General features: G+C 43.5%; 1 protein-coding gene across 8 annotated transcripts in view; it reads left to right on the top strand.

Annotated features, from left to right (window-relative positions):
• Positions 1-9,971: 9,971 nt before the first annotated feature.
• Positions 9,972-14,499, top strand: part of gphnb (gephyrin b) — a 110,374-nt gene continuing 105,846 nt past the window's right edge. For all 8 annotated transcript variants that reach the window (XM_086264567.1, XM_086264566.1, XM_086264564.1 and 5 more), the window contains exon 1: positions 9,972-10,100. In XM_086264567.1, the coding sequence (XP_086120693.1) occupies positions 10,037-10,100 (64 nt within the window). In that variant the 5' untranslated portion in view covers positions 9,972-10,036. The remainder of the gene's footprint in view (positions 10,101-14,499) is intronic.

The raw sequence follows: 14,499 nt of genomic DNA, 5'->3' as shown, positions 1-14,499 counted from the left end.
ATGATTTTCTGTGTTGTGTTGGGCATGACCAGCTCAATAGCTTTGTTTGATGCAGAAAATTTTGCCTAACATATATTTGAGGATGAAGACGACTGTATTTGACCATCTTTTCATGTAATTGTCTTGTTTGGAAGGCTATGAATAGGAGTTTCGTCATGTGGTTCATAATCAGAATCATTAAATTCAGAACTGATTTCAAGATGGTCTTCATCTCCTTATGCTTCCTCATCCTCTATGATCAAAGTGGAGTTCTAAAATGTATGTGTTTTTATTAGTATCTATAAAGATTTTTTTTTTATCTTTCTTTATTTTTCGAGAGAGTGAGAACTGTGATCAAAATAATCTCCACCATTAGGATCATCTCTGTTTCTCTTCTCTATCACTGCTAGATGCCAGTAGTGCGACTCATTTAAACTATCGTAGTTGGTTGTCTGTTTGGTCCCACGGTATTTGAAAAATTCATATCTGCATGACATTAAAACTACCCATTACTGTTAAATGCAAGTATGCTTAGAGTGTGCTGTAGAGTTTTTTATCGCATGGGAAGGCTAGACCAGATCAGCAGCAATGCCGCAACCCACCCCTGGGTCTCACACGGTGACTAAGTGGATGTGCATGTTATAGATTCAGGTTAAAATATGCTGCTTATAATAACCACACTTTGGATCTTAGCAACCAGCTTTGCTCTTGTTTTGGATGTGGCTCAAGGTTAAATAGAGCATGTACTTGTTGAGGATATACAGCATAGCATGTCTGTGCTAAAATACATGTGTGCCCTGGGTCCTTGAGAAGCACTCTACCAGAGGCAAAGCTCACTGGTTTTTCCTCAGCTGGCCTCATTGTTGATCTCTGGCCCCTGCAAACGCATTAAAGCAATATTTGCCACATCCAGGCCAGTGTATTTTCTGAGAGGAGTCCTTTTCAGCCGCTGATATGGCTTAGCTTAAATCCCCTGGCCTTGTGACGACACACCAACGCAAATGGGCCAGACAGAGGAGGGTTCAGGATTTAGAAAGCCAAAGATGAGGAGGCTTCTAATTATGCTTCCTCTTCCCTGTCTCCTCAAATCATAAACAGCTCAGTCGTTAAATCACAAGCTTGAAATGATTTGGACTTCAGAGAAAAAAAAATCACATACTCGTTCAAATTCTAGATTATATTTATGGTTTCGTGTTGTTTGCGAAAACGGACCTTTTTGGGATTAAATATTGAAAAAGGTAGCATTTCCTCAATGTTGTGTGAAATGTTTGATGCTCTGTATTTCACCATTATACCCAGATTTGTAAAGATTTTACTTGTGAGCTGACAAATGTGAGACGTGTTTTTAATTGCTGTGTCACAAACAAGTGGACTATAGGCACAATCTTCAAAATGTTAGTGTTTGTGACCACGCTTTTACTCCTAAACTGATTTCCAGGCCTCAGTCTGAGTTTTAACCCTAAATATAGGATCAATAATAATAATAATGATAATAATAAGTTATTTTCTGCCCATTCAAATATATTGCGCCTTATACTCCTGTCATTATTCTCATACCTACATCTATTTTACTAACACAAATTCTCCACCTTCCTCTCTTCATTGTTTCCTTTAAAAAAATTTTTTTTGCATGCCTTCCCTTTCTGCATCATCTTCTGCATGGCTGCCTCATTTTTTTGACTGGCTTGGATGTGAGTCAGGGTTCCTGCGGTGAAATGGGAGACCATGCAGAGGTCACCGTGGGTGAGCGCCAAGACTCTACATGCAAGCCAGACAGGACGAGAGAAGCTGTGTGAAGAGAGTGTGCTGAATCCATTTTGGTGGTCATCTTTGAGGAGGAGGATGAAAGGTGGGGAGGGGGTACCTGGACCAGTGAAAGGGCTAACTGCTATGTTGCTTTGGTACCTAACAGATTGGCTGCTTAGCTTGTTGATTGACAAGCTAGCTGGCAGAACAAGGAGAGTCTGGGCTCACAGCTTTGCAGTACTGCCAGCAGGCATGGATGAGGCTCTGAGGTCCACCAAAGGCCGAGATGAGTAATAAGTCATGTAACTCTGGCTGCCATGAATTCTTCCTTCCCTGAAGCATCTTGACTTGGAAAAGAGGGAGAGGGAGGGGGATGTTAGGAGGAAAGAGGCAAAAGATGATGAGAGGTGTGGGGCAAGAGGAAGATTAGGGAATATCTACATTATGGGGAAAGGTATTTACATCCGTTTGGGGTGACATATGCTTCCATCTTTGTCCCCCACATGTGCATAAATGTGGACACACGTACAGGAGTCTTTACATTCATGTGTGATGCTTGAGCTTGAGGAGAGAGCGCTGTGCAGGAAGTTGTCCAATCCGGTCCAGCTATGCCGCTGATCCCAGGCCGTTGACTCTGTTCCCAGGCCTTGTCAGGTCCAGCTTCTCTCCCTCTTTGGCCTCCTCTGAGTTTCTAAACCACCCCGAACCACAACACCCACGTTTAACTCTGTCACGGAGTTAACAACTTGGCCCCAACAGCTCGCTAACCACATTACCTGAACTCACCACAGTCATTATCCTGCACCGGGCCCACTGAAGCTTGAAAGTCATTCCAGGTTCTCTGCTAGCAGAGGTTAATAGGTGTGTATGGACGTGAGATTACATCCCAAAGGCTGCATGGCATCTGGCAAATCCCAGAAATCAATTCTTTCCAGGGAACAGCTTGGAAGAACGGTTACCAGAGGGTATTTTTTTCCCCTCTTTTCTTTATTATTCAGTTCACGTTTCCCAACTTGCACATCAGATTTAATGATAAAAGACACCCACAGGTGTCCAGAACATTGCTGTGCATCTCAAGACATAAAAGCATCAACAGCACACCTATGAACTTAACCCTAAATGCCCTTAAAATGGCTCTTAACTTTTTATTTCAGATTTGATTATGGGTTAATGTTTCTCAGGCTGACATTAAAATGGTGCTGGTGAAACGTTTCACTTTGAAACACCTATGAAGCAAGTCAAAGACAAAACTTCAACAGATAGGCATTTCTACTGAGTAGTCATGTCATGAATCTTTGCTAAGTAAAAAATATTATAATCACTAGAAGGCCATTGATTTGTCAGAGTGGACAAAAAACAGACATTTCTACATGTGCATATAAAAGAATCCCCCACTCACCCTGCAGGTGGTCTTTGTCCTTCAAGCTTGGGTTCTCTCCTGAAAGCCTGGGATCTTGAGAGTCCTGCGCAGTATATCAGCTGTTCCTAGGACTGGAATCTTCTGGACAGAGATCTCAGACAGACCCATTCTCCCAATGTGGGAGTCTCCGCCCGAGCGTTTCATTTGTCCTTCATCCATCAGGGTCGCGGGAAGGCTTGAGCCTATCCCAGCTATCACAGGGTGAGAAGCGGGGTACACCCTGGACCACTTGCCCTCTGTCATGGGGCTACCACAGAGAAACAGACAACCATTCACTCTCACATTTTCAAAAGTCAACAACACTCTGCTGGCTTGATAATTGCAATTTCAAACCTCTTCTGGCATTAACATTAGAATAAAAATTGCGCGCTGGGAGTTTCATAGCATGGGTTTCCATGGCTGAGAACCTCCTCTAGGTGTAATGTGTAGGTGGCCGAATACTTTCATCCACATAGCTGGCATGGATCCAGCATTATTGAATTTTTTCCCCTGTCCCTTTCAAGGTTGTGTCCTTTTTAACACTAATTTTAGATACCCCACTGCAAGTCCTGTCCTGAACACCCTAATTTTGTATCTGCAATTTTATATGGACCTTAAATTTGCAAAGAGAGGAAACAGGAACCTCTCTGTCAAACTGACCTTACTGACATCACGATAATTGGAATTGGACCTTCTCTAGACCCAGAGACCAAAAAGACATTTTCAGTGGAGCGCCATTAGAATCATGCTCCTTGGGGTGATTTTGATACTCACAAGGGCATATACCATAAATTAGTCCCTGTCATGCACTGCCACCCAACTTACTAAATACACAGGCCATAACATTGTCTACATTTTGTGATTAGATGAGGACTTTTCAGAGCAAACTGAAAATACTACGCTGGCTGAAGGCCGTGTAATACTGCCCAAGGTGACCTATAAAGAGAGATCTGACAAATATAAATCAGGCGGTCAATGGTTTTAGTTATTGTGGTTAGAATCATGGAGGTTTCTGATCTACCACCTATAGGTGTGATTAACTGTCAGGGCAATGCATTAATTGAAATATACATGTGACAAATTAACATTAAACTTTAAATCAGACAGTTCTGCATGGTCCTAAATATGATTCAGTGACTGTGGCATAAAATAAAATAATATCCATAAAGGCAAAATCTATTTGAACTTCCTTCTATTAGTCAATTAAACATAAAGAAAATGAAAATTGTTGCCCTAATGCACAACCCAAATGAAACTGAGTGGTTGTGTATCGTCTGAGGTTCTGCTTTACATAAAGTCCTATATACTCCCAATTTGCTTGAGACTGCTAGTAACTGTCAAACCAAATGTGTCCAGGATGTGATTTGGAAAGCCAGGTTTTTGGCCACAAAGAGTATGGTTGCTTACACAAACATTACATCACACTCCAAAAAATGAAATTGGGTGATTGTTACATGTACAAGATTCAAACTTGTAATTTGAACTAAATAATTTCATATTTCTATGGTGAACATAATTAAATCATGTAGCATCTGCATGAAATTCAGCAACTTCATTTGTTGTTGAGATGACATGATGCAATCTAGTAAGAGTGGTTAGTTGCCTGGACTCACGAACTTCACAAGATCACATTAGATGTCAAACTGCAGGAAAATCGCTGAAGTTTTAAGAGGCAAGCAGCTACACCCACACCACGTGTATGCTATTGCTATTTATTGTGGTTTAGCCCAGCGGTCCCAACTTCCTCGGACCGGTACCGGTCCGTGAGTCGTTTGGTACCGGGCCGCGAGAGTTGAGGCTCAGGTGTGAAATGTATGGTTTTCAGGGTTTTTATCGGTTTTCAGCGTTATTTTGTTATCGTTTTTGTCGTTAACTCGGTTTTCCTGGGTCTTTTCACGTGTGTTATGAATAAATCTTCTTTTTTTCGGTACCGGTACTAGTTTTATTTTGTTGTATTTATCCACGACACCTTAAAGGCCGGTCTGTGAAAATATTGTCGGGCATAAACCGGTCCGTGGCGCAAAAAAGGTTGGGGACCGCTGGTTTAGCCTGTCAAGGACAAAAACGTACAGAAAATTCTGGATCAAGCCTTGTAATCATAGCTTTCCTAGTTTTGTTAAGCCTGGATTGACAGCTTTGTGGTGTGATGGGTTGTGCTGTTGCCTCACAGCAAGAAGGGCCTGGGTTCAAATCCACAATCTGGTTGGTTTGCTGTGTGTAATTAGAGTTAGTTTAAATGATGATTCTAAATTACCCATGAATGTAAGTGCAAATGGTTGTTTGTCTCTATGAAATCATCAACCTGCATGGTCATTAAGCAAGACTAGCAGTAACTGCCTTGATTAACAAAGTAGTTGTTCAAACAATAAGATTTCATTGCTTTTTCCTGAAGTTTTTAACTTGTGTCGAATCAATTAAAAGAAATTTTACTCTGCATACTTAAATAAATCACTTCAAGGCAATGTAAGTATATTACGTTGATCCAACGTAATGTGATTACATCAAACCACCAAATGCCAAATGTGTTGGTTTGACATGGTCAAAAATGGGTTATTGTACTTGGTTAAATCACGTGGAAATACGTGCCATGATTAACTTGTGTTTATCCAACAACTGATTTTTTTTGAGTGCAGGCGTGTCACTACGAATAGAGATGGATGGGTGTATTACCTTCCTTTCCACACGGTGTAGCTGAGACAAAATGAAGGCCGGGTTAGCCAGAGATACTTCACAGAATAACACATTTTATGGTTGTATTTAAGTGGCTTCAGTTAAATCTGAAAATGGATTCTGCATACAAAACGGGATTTCTAGATACATGGTATTTTATTTATTTATTAACTCCATCATGTAGCAGAGGTCCTTCCTTAAACTTCCAAAAGTCCAAGCTGACTGATTATCACACGGTGAACCCATTAACAAGCGTTTTGGGTTTTGTTTGGGTTTTTTTTTTATTAGTATTCTGCTTTAAGGGCAGAAAATCTCTACGCTTAACTCCTTTGCATTAGGAGCCAATTATACAGCTGAAAAAAAATGACCCAGGGTAGTTTGGTGTCCAAGGTTGTTTGTGCTGACATTCTGCTTTTCAAATGCCAGTCTGTTAATTATGCAAATGGACCACAGGGCCTCTGTTCAACATATACATAGGCCCCCTTCATGTGTTCACAGTACCATATATCGTGTGAGTTATTAGAGTCAGCCGTCTCTTTTCCTAGATACAATAAAAACTGAAATATGAACAAGGCTCCTTCGGCTGCAGCGAGCCTCCCTTTCCAGTGTCCCTCTCAGACTTTCAGGCCCTCACTCTCCTCCCCTGTCCTCTTTTTCCTTGTGGTGCAGTTCTTTGCACAGCGATGCTATGCGACACCGGCCAGCTTTAGAGGAGGCGAGTCCACATTGCATTAATTCTGTGCAGAGCGAAATCCAGTATCAGATGTAATGGGTTTGAATCCAAAGCCCTGGAGCAATGTTCTGTGCTGCTGTAATGGTGGTGGGAGTAGGCAGAGATCCTGCACTCATCAGAATGGTGCCTAACACACACACACACAAACACACACTCACTCTCTCTTTCTCTCCCAATCTATCTCTCTCATTCTCATGTTTTCTCTCTTGTTCTTCCCATTTTCCAATCCTCCCTTAATTTCTCTCCCTTCACTGGAGCAGACCAGAGGTGTACACCACCCTGCCTCTTACTCGTCCCAACCTCCTTGCCATGTTGTTGCCTAATTACTGTCTCTAAACAAGGGTTTTGTCCCCAGCAGTCCTCAATTAAATGTCTGCTGCTCATTCGCAGATGGATAATTGTTTTGGGGGTTTTTTTTCCCTTCCTCGCTCTCTTCCCCTTTTTCAGCTCAGGCCACATTTAGTCAGGTATTCTGCAGAAGGCATCAGGGAATAATGCTAAAAAAGCCCGAAGGTAAGTTTCCCTTTTCTTGTTTACTTTTTTCCACCTCTTATTTTAATTAAGGAACAGCATCCCACCGTGAGCAGGGGAACATTTCCAAGACGACATATGATTGGTGCAGGGAGTTAGAGTCAAACTGCCTGCTCCAAAAAATGCAAGTGACATAAATCCATTAAGTCTTTCTTAAAAGAAAAAAAAAGAAGAAAGACTGAACTTTGACTAATCAAACACACATTTGGTTTTAAATGAAATATTTGACCTATATTAAATGATGAGGTACATCGCCATAAAGTGGTGTTTAACTTTGTGGAACCCTGTAAAACTTGCAGCTGCACGCTTTATCATGCATGTAACAACTTCAGCCTGCTGTTTTCTTTTTAGGAATGGGGGCAGGCTTGGGATCATTGGAGTGGAAGTAAAGCTTTACGGCTCTTTGGTGACAACATCCTGCATGTTTTATGGCATTGGAAGTATCTGTTACTTTTTCCAGCCATTTCACCAGTCCAGAGACTTTGGGGAAATTATGAAATCAAAATAACAAAGGGCATTTATGCAGAAATATGTCCTTGTTTGTCTCTGAGGTTGAGTAGGTTATCCTCTTTATGCTGTGTTTGCATTTACAACAGCTAAATTTGCTTTCCGTAGTTTTGTGGGAGATTCCCCTGCCAGAGTCCCCAGCAGCCTAAAGACAGAGTTTAAGTGCCTCTAATGCTGTAAAACACAAACACCCAGAACAGGCGGCTGTCCTCTGGCTGCACCCCTTTCTCTTCTTTCTATCTTGGGAAAACAAGGGGATTCCCTGCGCTCACCACAAAGATGAGGATGCATATGTTTACGGCTCTCTCTGTCTACCGAGGCTCCGCTTTTTATTGTGATGGATGGTGAGGCAAAAGGGGAGAGCGATGGCCCTTGCCTCCCCGTCACCTAGCCATGAACAGCGAGCAGCTCGACCGACAGTGAGGTAATTACACCATCATTATAACACGCACTTGTGCACAAGCATACTTATTTGCACACTACATAAACACAGTCCTCTACACACCAGATGGGGTCCCCAATGTCTTCAGCCTGATGACTTCCTCCCTCCCCTCCTCTGTACATCTCTCCTCTACTATCTTTTTTTCTCAGTTTCCCTCTCTATGCCAACTAGGGAATTCCAGCCTTCCAGGAAAGCTTGCCAGCTCTGGACCACAGAGTGTGTCTGCGAATATTTGTGTATGTGTGAGAGAGAGAGCAAGAGAAAGAGAGAGGCACCGTCTGTTTGCATTGTATGTGCACATATGCGCAGTTCATCTGGGCATGCTAATCCTCACTATTAACAATTGGTAAGTATTTAACACTGGTGTCTCATTGACAAGCTGACAGATGTGTAAGCTTTTGTGATGCTGTGCTGGAGGGAAGAATACCGGACATCTGTATTATCGCACTTTACCTCATAATATAAAGCACCTAGAGGCAACTACTGTTGTGATGTGGCGCTATATAAATAAAATTTCATTGAATTGAATCGAATTGAACATGTTTTTCAGCGTTTCTAAAAGAAAGTCAAAAAAAGCATTGACTCTTTCTTTTTTCCCCTCCCTTTTTTCTCTGTGTGTTGGTGTACTACGTTGTTTTGTCTGTGAATCTTGGGTGTGGCCTTCTCCAGACCCTCGCTTCATTCAGGTTCTCATCACCCTTCTGTAAATCGTACCACCTCTTTGATGTATTCATTTCAAAGAAGACTATTTCCAGTGCTTTGCATTTTGGGGTAAATAGTTTTGAATTTGTCTGTCAGTAATAATAAAATGATTGCACCCATTTTATTTGTATATTGTATATGTAAGGTTTTTGACTGTGTGCATTGTTTTTTTTTGTTTTCTTGTTTTTTAAAGAAAAAGTACATGAAGATGCGTGGTATGTATTCCATGGCCTTAATAAATGTGAATTTAAAGAGAGAAAAAACAGGACCGGGAGCATTTAGCTCGGACAGGTTATGTAACTGGTATCCAACTGAGGTATGCAGTGCAAGGCAACAGTGCACAACAGGACATCAAACTTCCAGGGAAGATCAGGAAGGCGTTCAATAAGCCCTTGAATGTCTTGTTTCATGTCCTTGTCAGAGCACCCCTGATGCTTCGCTGTGTAACAGATGAGTAAGAAAAGAGTGGAAACTGTGCCATGCACTTGGTTGGGTCATTGGACAGGAATATGGCAACACTGATAAAAAACCTAGAGGAGCTGTCTCATTTCTTCCTCCTTTAGTGTGCTCATATACCTGTGCTGATGAATTATGATAGATTCCCCCCCCCCCCCCCCCCAATGAGAATAATACACCATGGAAGCATGAGGCCAGTCCATAAATAGCAGCGGTGCTTTTTTGCCCGGGGATGTAGTTGCATTTTTACAGGTCAGACTGTGATCTCCTCTTAAGCCTTTGCATTGAGACACAGCCGCAACATCTCTAGAGTGTTGACCTTGCTGTTTGAGGGCCCCCCTTTAATCTAATAAAGCAGGTGGCATCTTAAAAAGGAAGAGCTGGACGGAGGAAGGGGCTTAATTGGGTTTTCAGATCGTAGAAAGGATGCTGTTATTAATCACGTTTTAGGGTCCATGAAGCCTTCCTAGCTCCGAAGGATGCATGACATATAAACTGAGTGACGTCTGCAGACGTAACTACTGTTAATCAGTCTCCCTAAAAGCCTTCTCAGAAAATAATGGTCTCCATAAGAAATAATCTAGGATCCACACTACAACCGTGGCTGGCGGCCAGCAGAGTGATGTGTGCGGTTTAAACGGCCCCCGCATCCTGCCCGCTTATCTGTAGGTGTCCCGATGATCGCTCGGCGTTCTACTCCTCTCGTCTATTTATTTATTTATTTATTTATTTATTGCTGTATCCCAGCCCTCCTCCAGAGCTTCCTCCTCCTCCTCTTCCTCCTCCTCCCCTCCCTCTCCCGACTAAGTTCGATGCGATCGGCTCTGGGCCCTGCCGTGAGTTCTCGGTGCGGGCGACAGCGCTGCTGAACATGGCGTCAGACGGGATGATTTTAACGAACCACGACCACCAAATCCGGGTCGGAGTCTTGACAGGTAAACGCAGAAATGTCCACCGCCCGTTTCATCTTTCGCTCATGTTTCTGTGAATTCATTTCCGCCGGCTGCCGGCCCGGTTCTTCATACGTGTCGGCTGGCTTTGCTTGGCGGCGGCGGCTCTGAGTCTCTCGCTGATTTTTTTTTTTCAGCCTCTTGAAGGCGACGCTGATTTAAAGCCGGGTCTTGGGGTTTTTTCCCCCCTCTCTCCTCTCTTACCGGTATGCATGACAACCAGTGCTAATGTGGTAAATGTGGGCTCTGCATTGGCGTGTGTAGATTTCTTGTCGAGCCGTTTTCCCTGCTGCTGATGCTGAAGAAGAAGAAGCGCTCAGTTTGTGCATTGAATAATTCATGCCCCTATCTGCTTGTCAAAGCTGAGAATTACAGCTGACCGTGTGTTGTGTCGATACTGAAGATGCTCAGCCTCTATGTTGCATTACGGACACCCAACTGACCACAGCATTTTTTTTTAAGTGCTGCTCACGACAGTTGCTGAAGGTGGATGTGGTGGTGATGATGATGAGCGCATCTTTGGCCTATTTAGAGCAGTGGCTGATGTGAGAAATTCAGTGAAATGAGTGTTAGACGGCTCACTGGGGGTTATTTTGTGAATGACATTGCCGACCGAGAAGTTTGGGCTGTATGATAACAGCTCTGGCTCGGTTTGGTAGGGCTGAACACACCGGTGAATCCCGACATTCCTCTGAACGCAGAGCGATGACGGCGCGTCTCTCGCTTACCAACACTGGAAACGTTCTGCGTTTAGATGCGATGTGAGGCTATGAGACGGCGGATGGTGTTGGATCTGGTCGCCGCCGGCCTTCATTTTACCCATATCTGTCACGCGCGCGTGTGTGTGTGTTAGACTGCTGCTTTGTCATGTTTCAAATCGGTAAAGCATAAGGCGAGGCGAAAATCAGCAGTTGTGGTCATGATCGGAAAGTAAATGAAACAGATTTGCTTTTTTTAGTGATATGGAGCGAGGGAGGGAGGGATGGAGACGATATCGGTGCTGGTAGTGGGAGCATGATAAAGGCTGTGCAAAGGAATACCCCCCCTCCACCCCCCCTCCAACCTTCCCCCCTCACCCCCTCCCTTTCCCTCTCTCTTCCTCTCCGTGTCCATGAGGCTGGATCGATCAATATTTCATGAAAAGCCGTGATCTCTCTCACACACATATGGTATTCCTCCGTATGGAAATCCAGTACGGAGGAGGTAGTAGGCGGTTTGCAGCGATGGAGGAATGACTGTGTAGACCCTCTGCTGAAATCTGCCAGGGAAACCCCCTCCATCACCAACAACAACACCACCACCACAACCACTCGTCTCCATCTCCATCCCTCCTCCTCCTCTCCCTCCTCTCCTAGCGCTGGAGGAAAGAGGCAACGCGCTGTCCGTGGTGCTGAAATCCAAGCGTCACTCACAAATCAGTGCGGTACTGACCCTACCACAGTAAATACTGCATGAGGTAGATACAGCCGGGAATGTAGCGGAGGATAAACGCATCCCAAGCCACTTTGATTTCTCTTCTTATCTACATCATCGTTTTTGGGCTGTATGATGGGGAGTTCCAAAGAGAAATAGTCATCGGCTGATGAGGATTTGGCATTAAAATTGGAAGTAAGCTTTTCTTGTGGATTCTGATTATGTTGGTGGCTGTTAGGTGGCTTATGTTCATCACCAACTGGAGGTCAAAGGATACTCATCCCTTTTTCATTTTTTTTAAACTGACATTAAGGCCCACGCCACATTAGAGTCTGTTAATTTCTGTGTGTGTCATCAGTCACTTAAATCCCCAACTGTATCCCCAGCAAACTGACAGATTGCCAGTTTGATCTTGCTGTGCAGTGTTGACAATTCCCGCATACATATGCCGATGTTGAGACGCACAGAGACACAACCGACAGCTTATTTGTCTTTTTGATGTATTTGTGTGTGCATATGGAAAAGGAAGGCTCGCACTGTCAGGTGAAACAAAGCATCAAAGGCGTGAGGGGAAAATCCTGCAGGAAATGGTGCACAATGGCATTAAGTTCCCATGTTGTACCTGACCCCTGGTCTTTTAAGACTCTAATCATGCTAGGATTACTACAATAACCTCTGCGTGTTTTGTTTTGGGTGGGTTTTTTTTCTCCTTTTGGGGAATTTACTGAGAGATGATGTATTTTGACAGCAAAAAAAAAAAAAAACTCCCCTGCTGTGATGCCAGAAAGAAGCAAAGCATTCAGGTTGACTGAATCTCTCTTACAACTCAGAACCTTGTTGCTAAGCCTCAGTCTTCTACATCGACAGTGTTCATTCCGAGTCTGCTATGGTATGGGCCGTGTGTGTGAGCAGAATGCTAATGGAGTCTGGAGCGTTGCTCAATCTCCTTTTCTGCCAGGGTCAAAGGTCACCCGTCCACTCCTGCATTCAGTCACCAGGGAGCAGATGAGACCTTGGCTCATCCTCCTCCATCACTTAGCCCCACATCTCTTTAGACAGGTGACAGAGCCCAGGGGACATCTCTGTTTAGACCCTGGACACAGTGCAGGAGAGGTGAGCTGGCATCTCCAAGTGTGTGTGTGTGTATTAGAGAGAAAGAGAGAGAGGGGGGGGAGGTAATGTATGTATTTTGTTGAACGTTTGAGGAAGAGGTGGGGTTTATTTGTGAGGAGAGGGAGGTAGAAAACTGGATAATTGGGGTGAACATGCTGTCACTTGTCAAAGATATCACATTGAAAATATGAGCTTTGTTAGGAGTGGATGAAAGCTTCTCACGCTGAGCTCAACCTTTGTGTGTGCTTGTTTTATTTTTTTGCGTCTACCTGTATGTAAGTGCTTGTGTGGTTGTGTATTTTTATGCATGATTGCTCAGTGGCTACTTTCGAACTGTCTGTGTTTCTTCCACTTTACCGTGAATTTTAATTGTCCTATGCCTCCCACCCTGGGCCTGCCTCAGGGTCTGAGCACTCATCTACGCACTCACTTCCTGTGAGTGTGTTCTTGTTTGTTGCATATGCATTTGCGTGCTCCATTCAAGCACTCACATGTCATATATTTCTTGCTAAATTAGTGGTCTGACTTGGCATGATGTATATTATGCATTTACAAAATGTACTTTGTATAAAAATATGGCAAAAATTTTGACTATTCTATGACATCTTGCCTTCTGAGGTCCAGGTTCGCTCCAGTTTTTGTCTGAATTGTGTGTGTATGTGTGTGTCCTTTGCATGCACAGTATGTGCATTTGCATGTGACTCCGCTTTGCTCTTCATCTTTGTGTAGTAATACCAAGCTCTGGCTGGGAAACACAGCTTCCAAATCCCCCCAGCCCCAAATATAGCCTCTGTATGCATACCTCCCATGATCACGCACACTGAGAGAGCGTGTAAGAGAGAGACTGAGTGAGAAAGAGAGAGAGAGAGCAGCAAAAGGCATTCAGTGGCTTTTAATCTGTGCAAAGCTGGCACGTATGTGTGGGACCATACAGTATTATTACACGGCAGCGCCCCGTGCAAACGCCACGGATGCTCTTGGATGTGTGGCTTGATTCGCAGCCCACTGAAAACTCCATTGATGGTGGATGTTGTGTGTGGGTTAACGCTAGCCTTTCCTCAAAGAGACTTGGACACAACCTAACCACCAAGCTTCCGACGAAGAGCCGAGGCAGGAAAGCTCCACTGTGCGACAGTCAGCACATGTTTTTCCCTCTCCGATCTCCTTGTACCCCTTTCTCGGTCTTGTCTCTACCTCCCCACCCCACACATATATTTTTTTCTCTTTTTCTATCTTCCTTGGTTTTAAGAACTCAGAGAGGCTCAGGGACATGTGGGCATCTCTCCAAACTTACATGTCTATCAGAAAGACATGAACTGACAGCAGGCAAGCTTCCCAAAACAACCACATTTAGATCACGCTCTCCATTCCTCTCTTAAGTAGAACTAATTCTGTGAATCTCATCAGAATGAATGAATGAAGCATTCATTTGGAAAGGATGGTGGTCTTTTTTTTTTTAATCATATGAAGTCTGCATTTTATTGCTGAGTTAAAGACCCAACATGCTGTCCTAAAAATGAGACAGAACAACAGAAAAAAGAAGTAGGAGAGTAAAGTAATTATTTTTTGAACATATATGTATTTCCCCTGCTTATTGAACAGTGCCCCAAAAATTTCAACCACAAAAATTTTGCATTAGTTCCCTTCAGCCTTAATGTATTTTGCTCGTGTGCAAGTGTGCAGGCTCACGGGATTGCGGAGATGTAAGTGTACCTTCTTGTGTGTGTACTTGTCTGGCTGCAGATGGGATAATAACTATTTAATCAGCTTTTCCACGTAATTTAATCTCTGGAGTTTATCCCAAACTCACCTTAACAACTTAGGTGCTAAAGAGGCTCTCAAGAGTAACAGGAGTCAA

This window comes from Aulonocara sp. 'chitande type north' Nkhata Bay, linkage group LG15 (assembly GCF_057382095.1).
Source record: "Aulonocara sp. 'chitande type north' Nkhata Bay isolate Kocher_YH1m ecotype deep benthic linkage group LG15, A_spYH_male_GT1.1, whole genome shotgun sequence".
Taxonomy (NCBI): Eukaryota; Metazoa; Chordata; class Actinopteri; order Cichliformes; family Cichlidae; genus Aulonocara; species Aulonocara sp. 'chitande type north' Nkhata Bay.
This window is presented reverse-complemented; position numbering and strand designations above follow the sequence as displayed.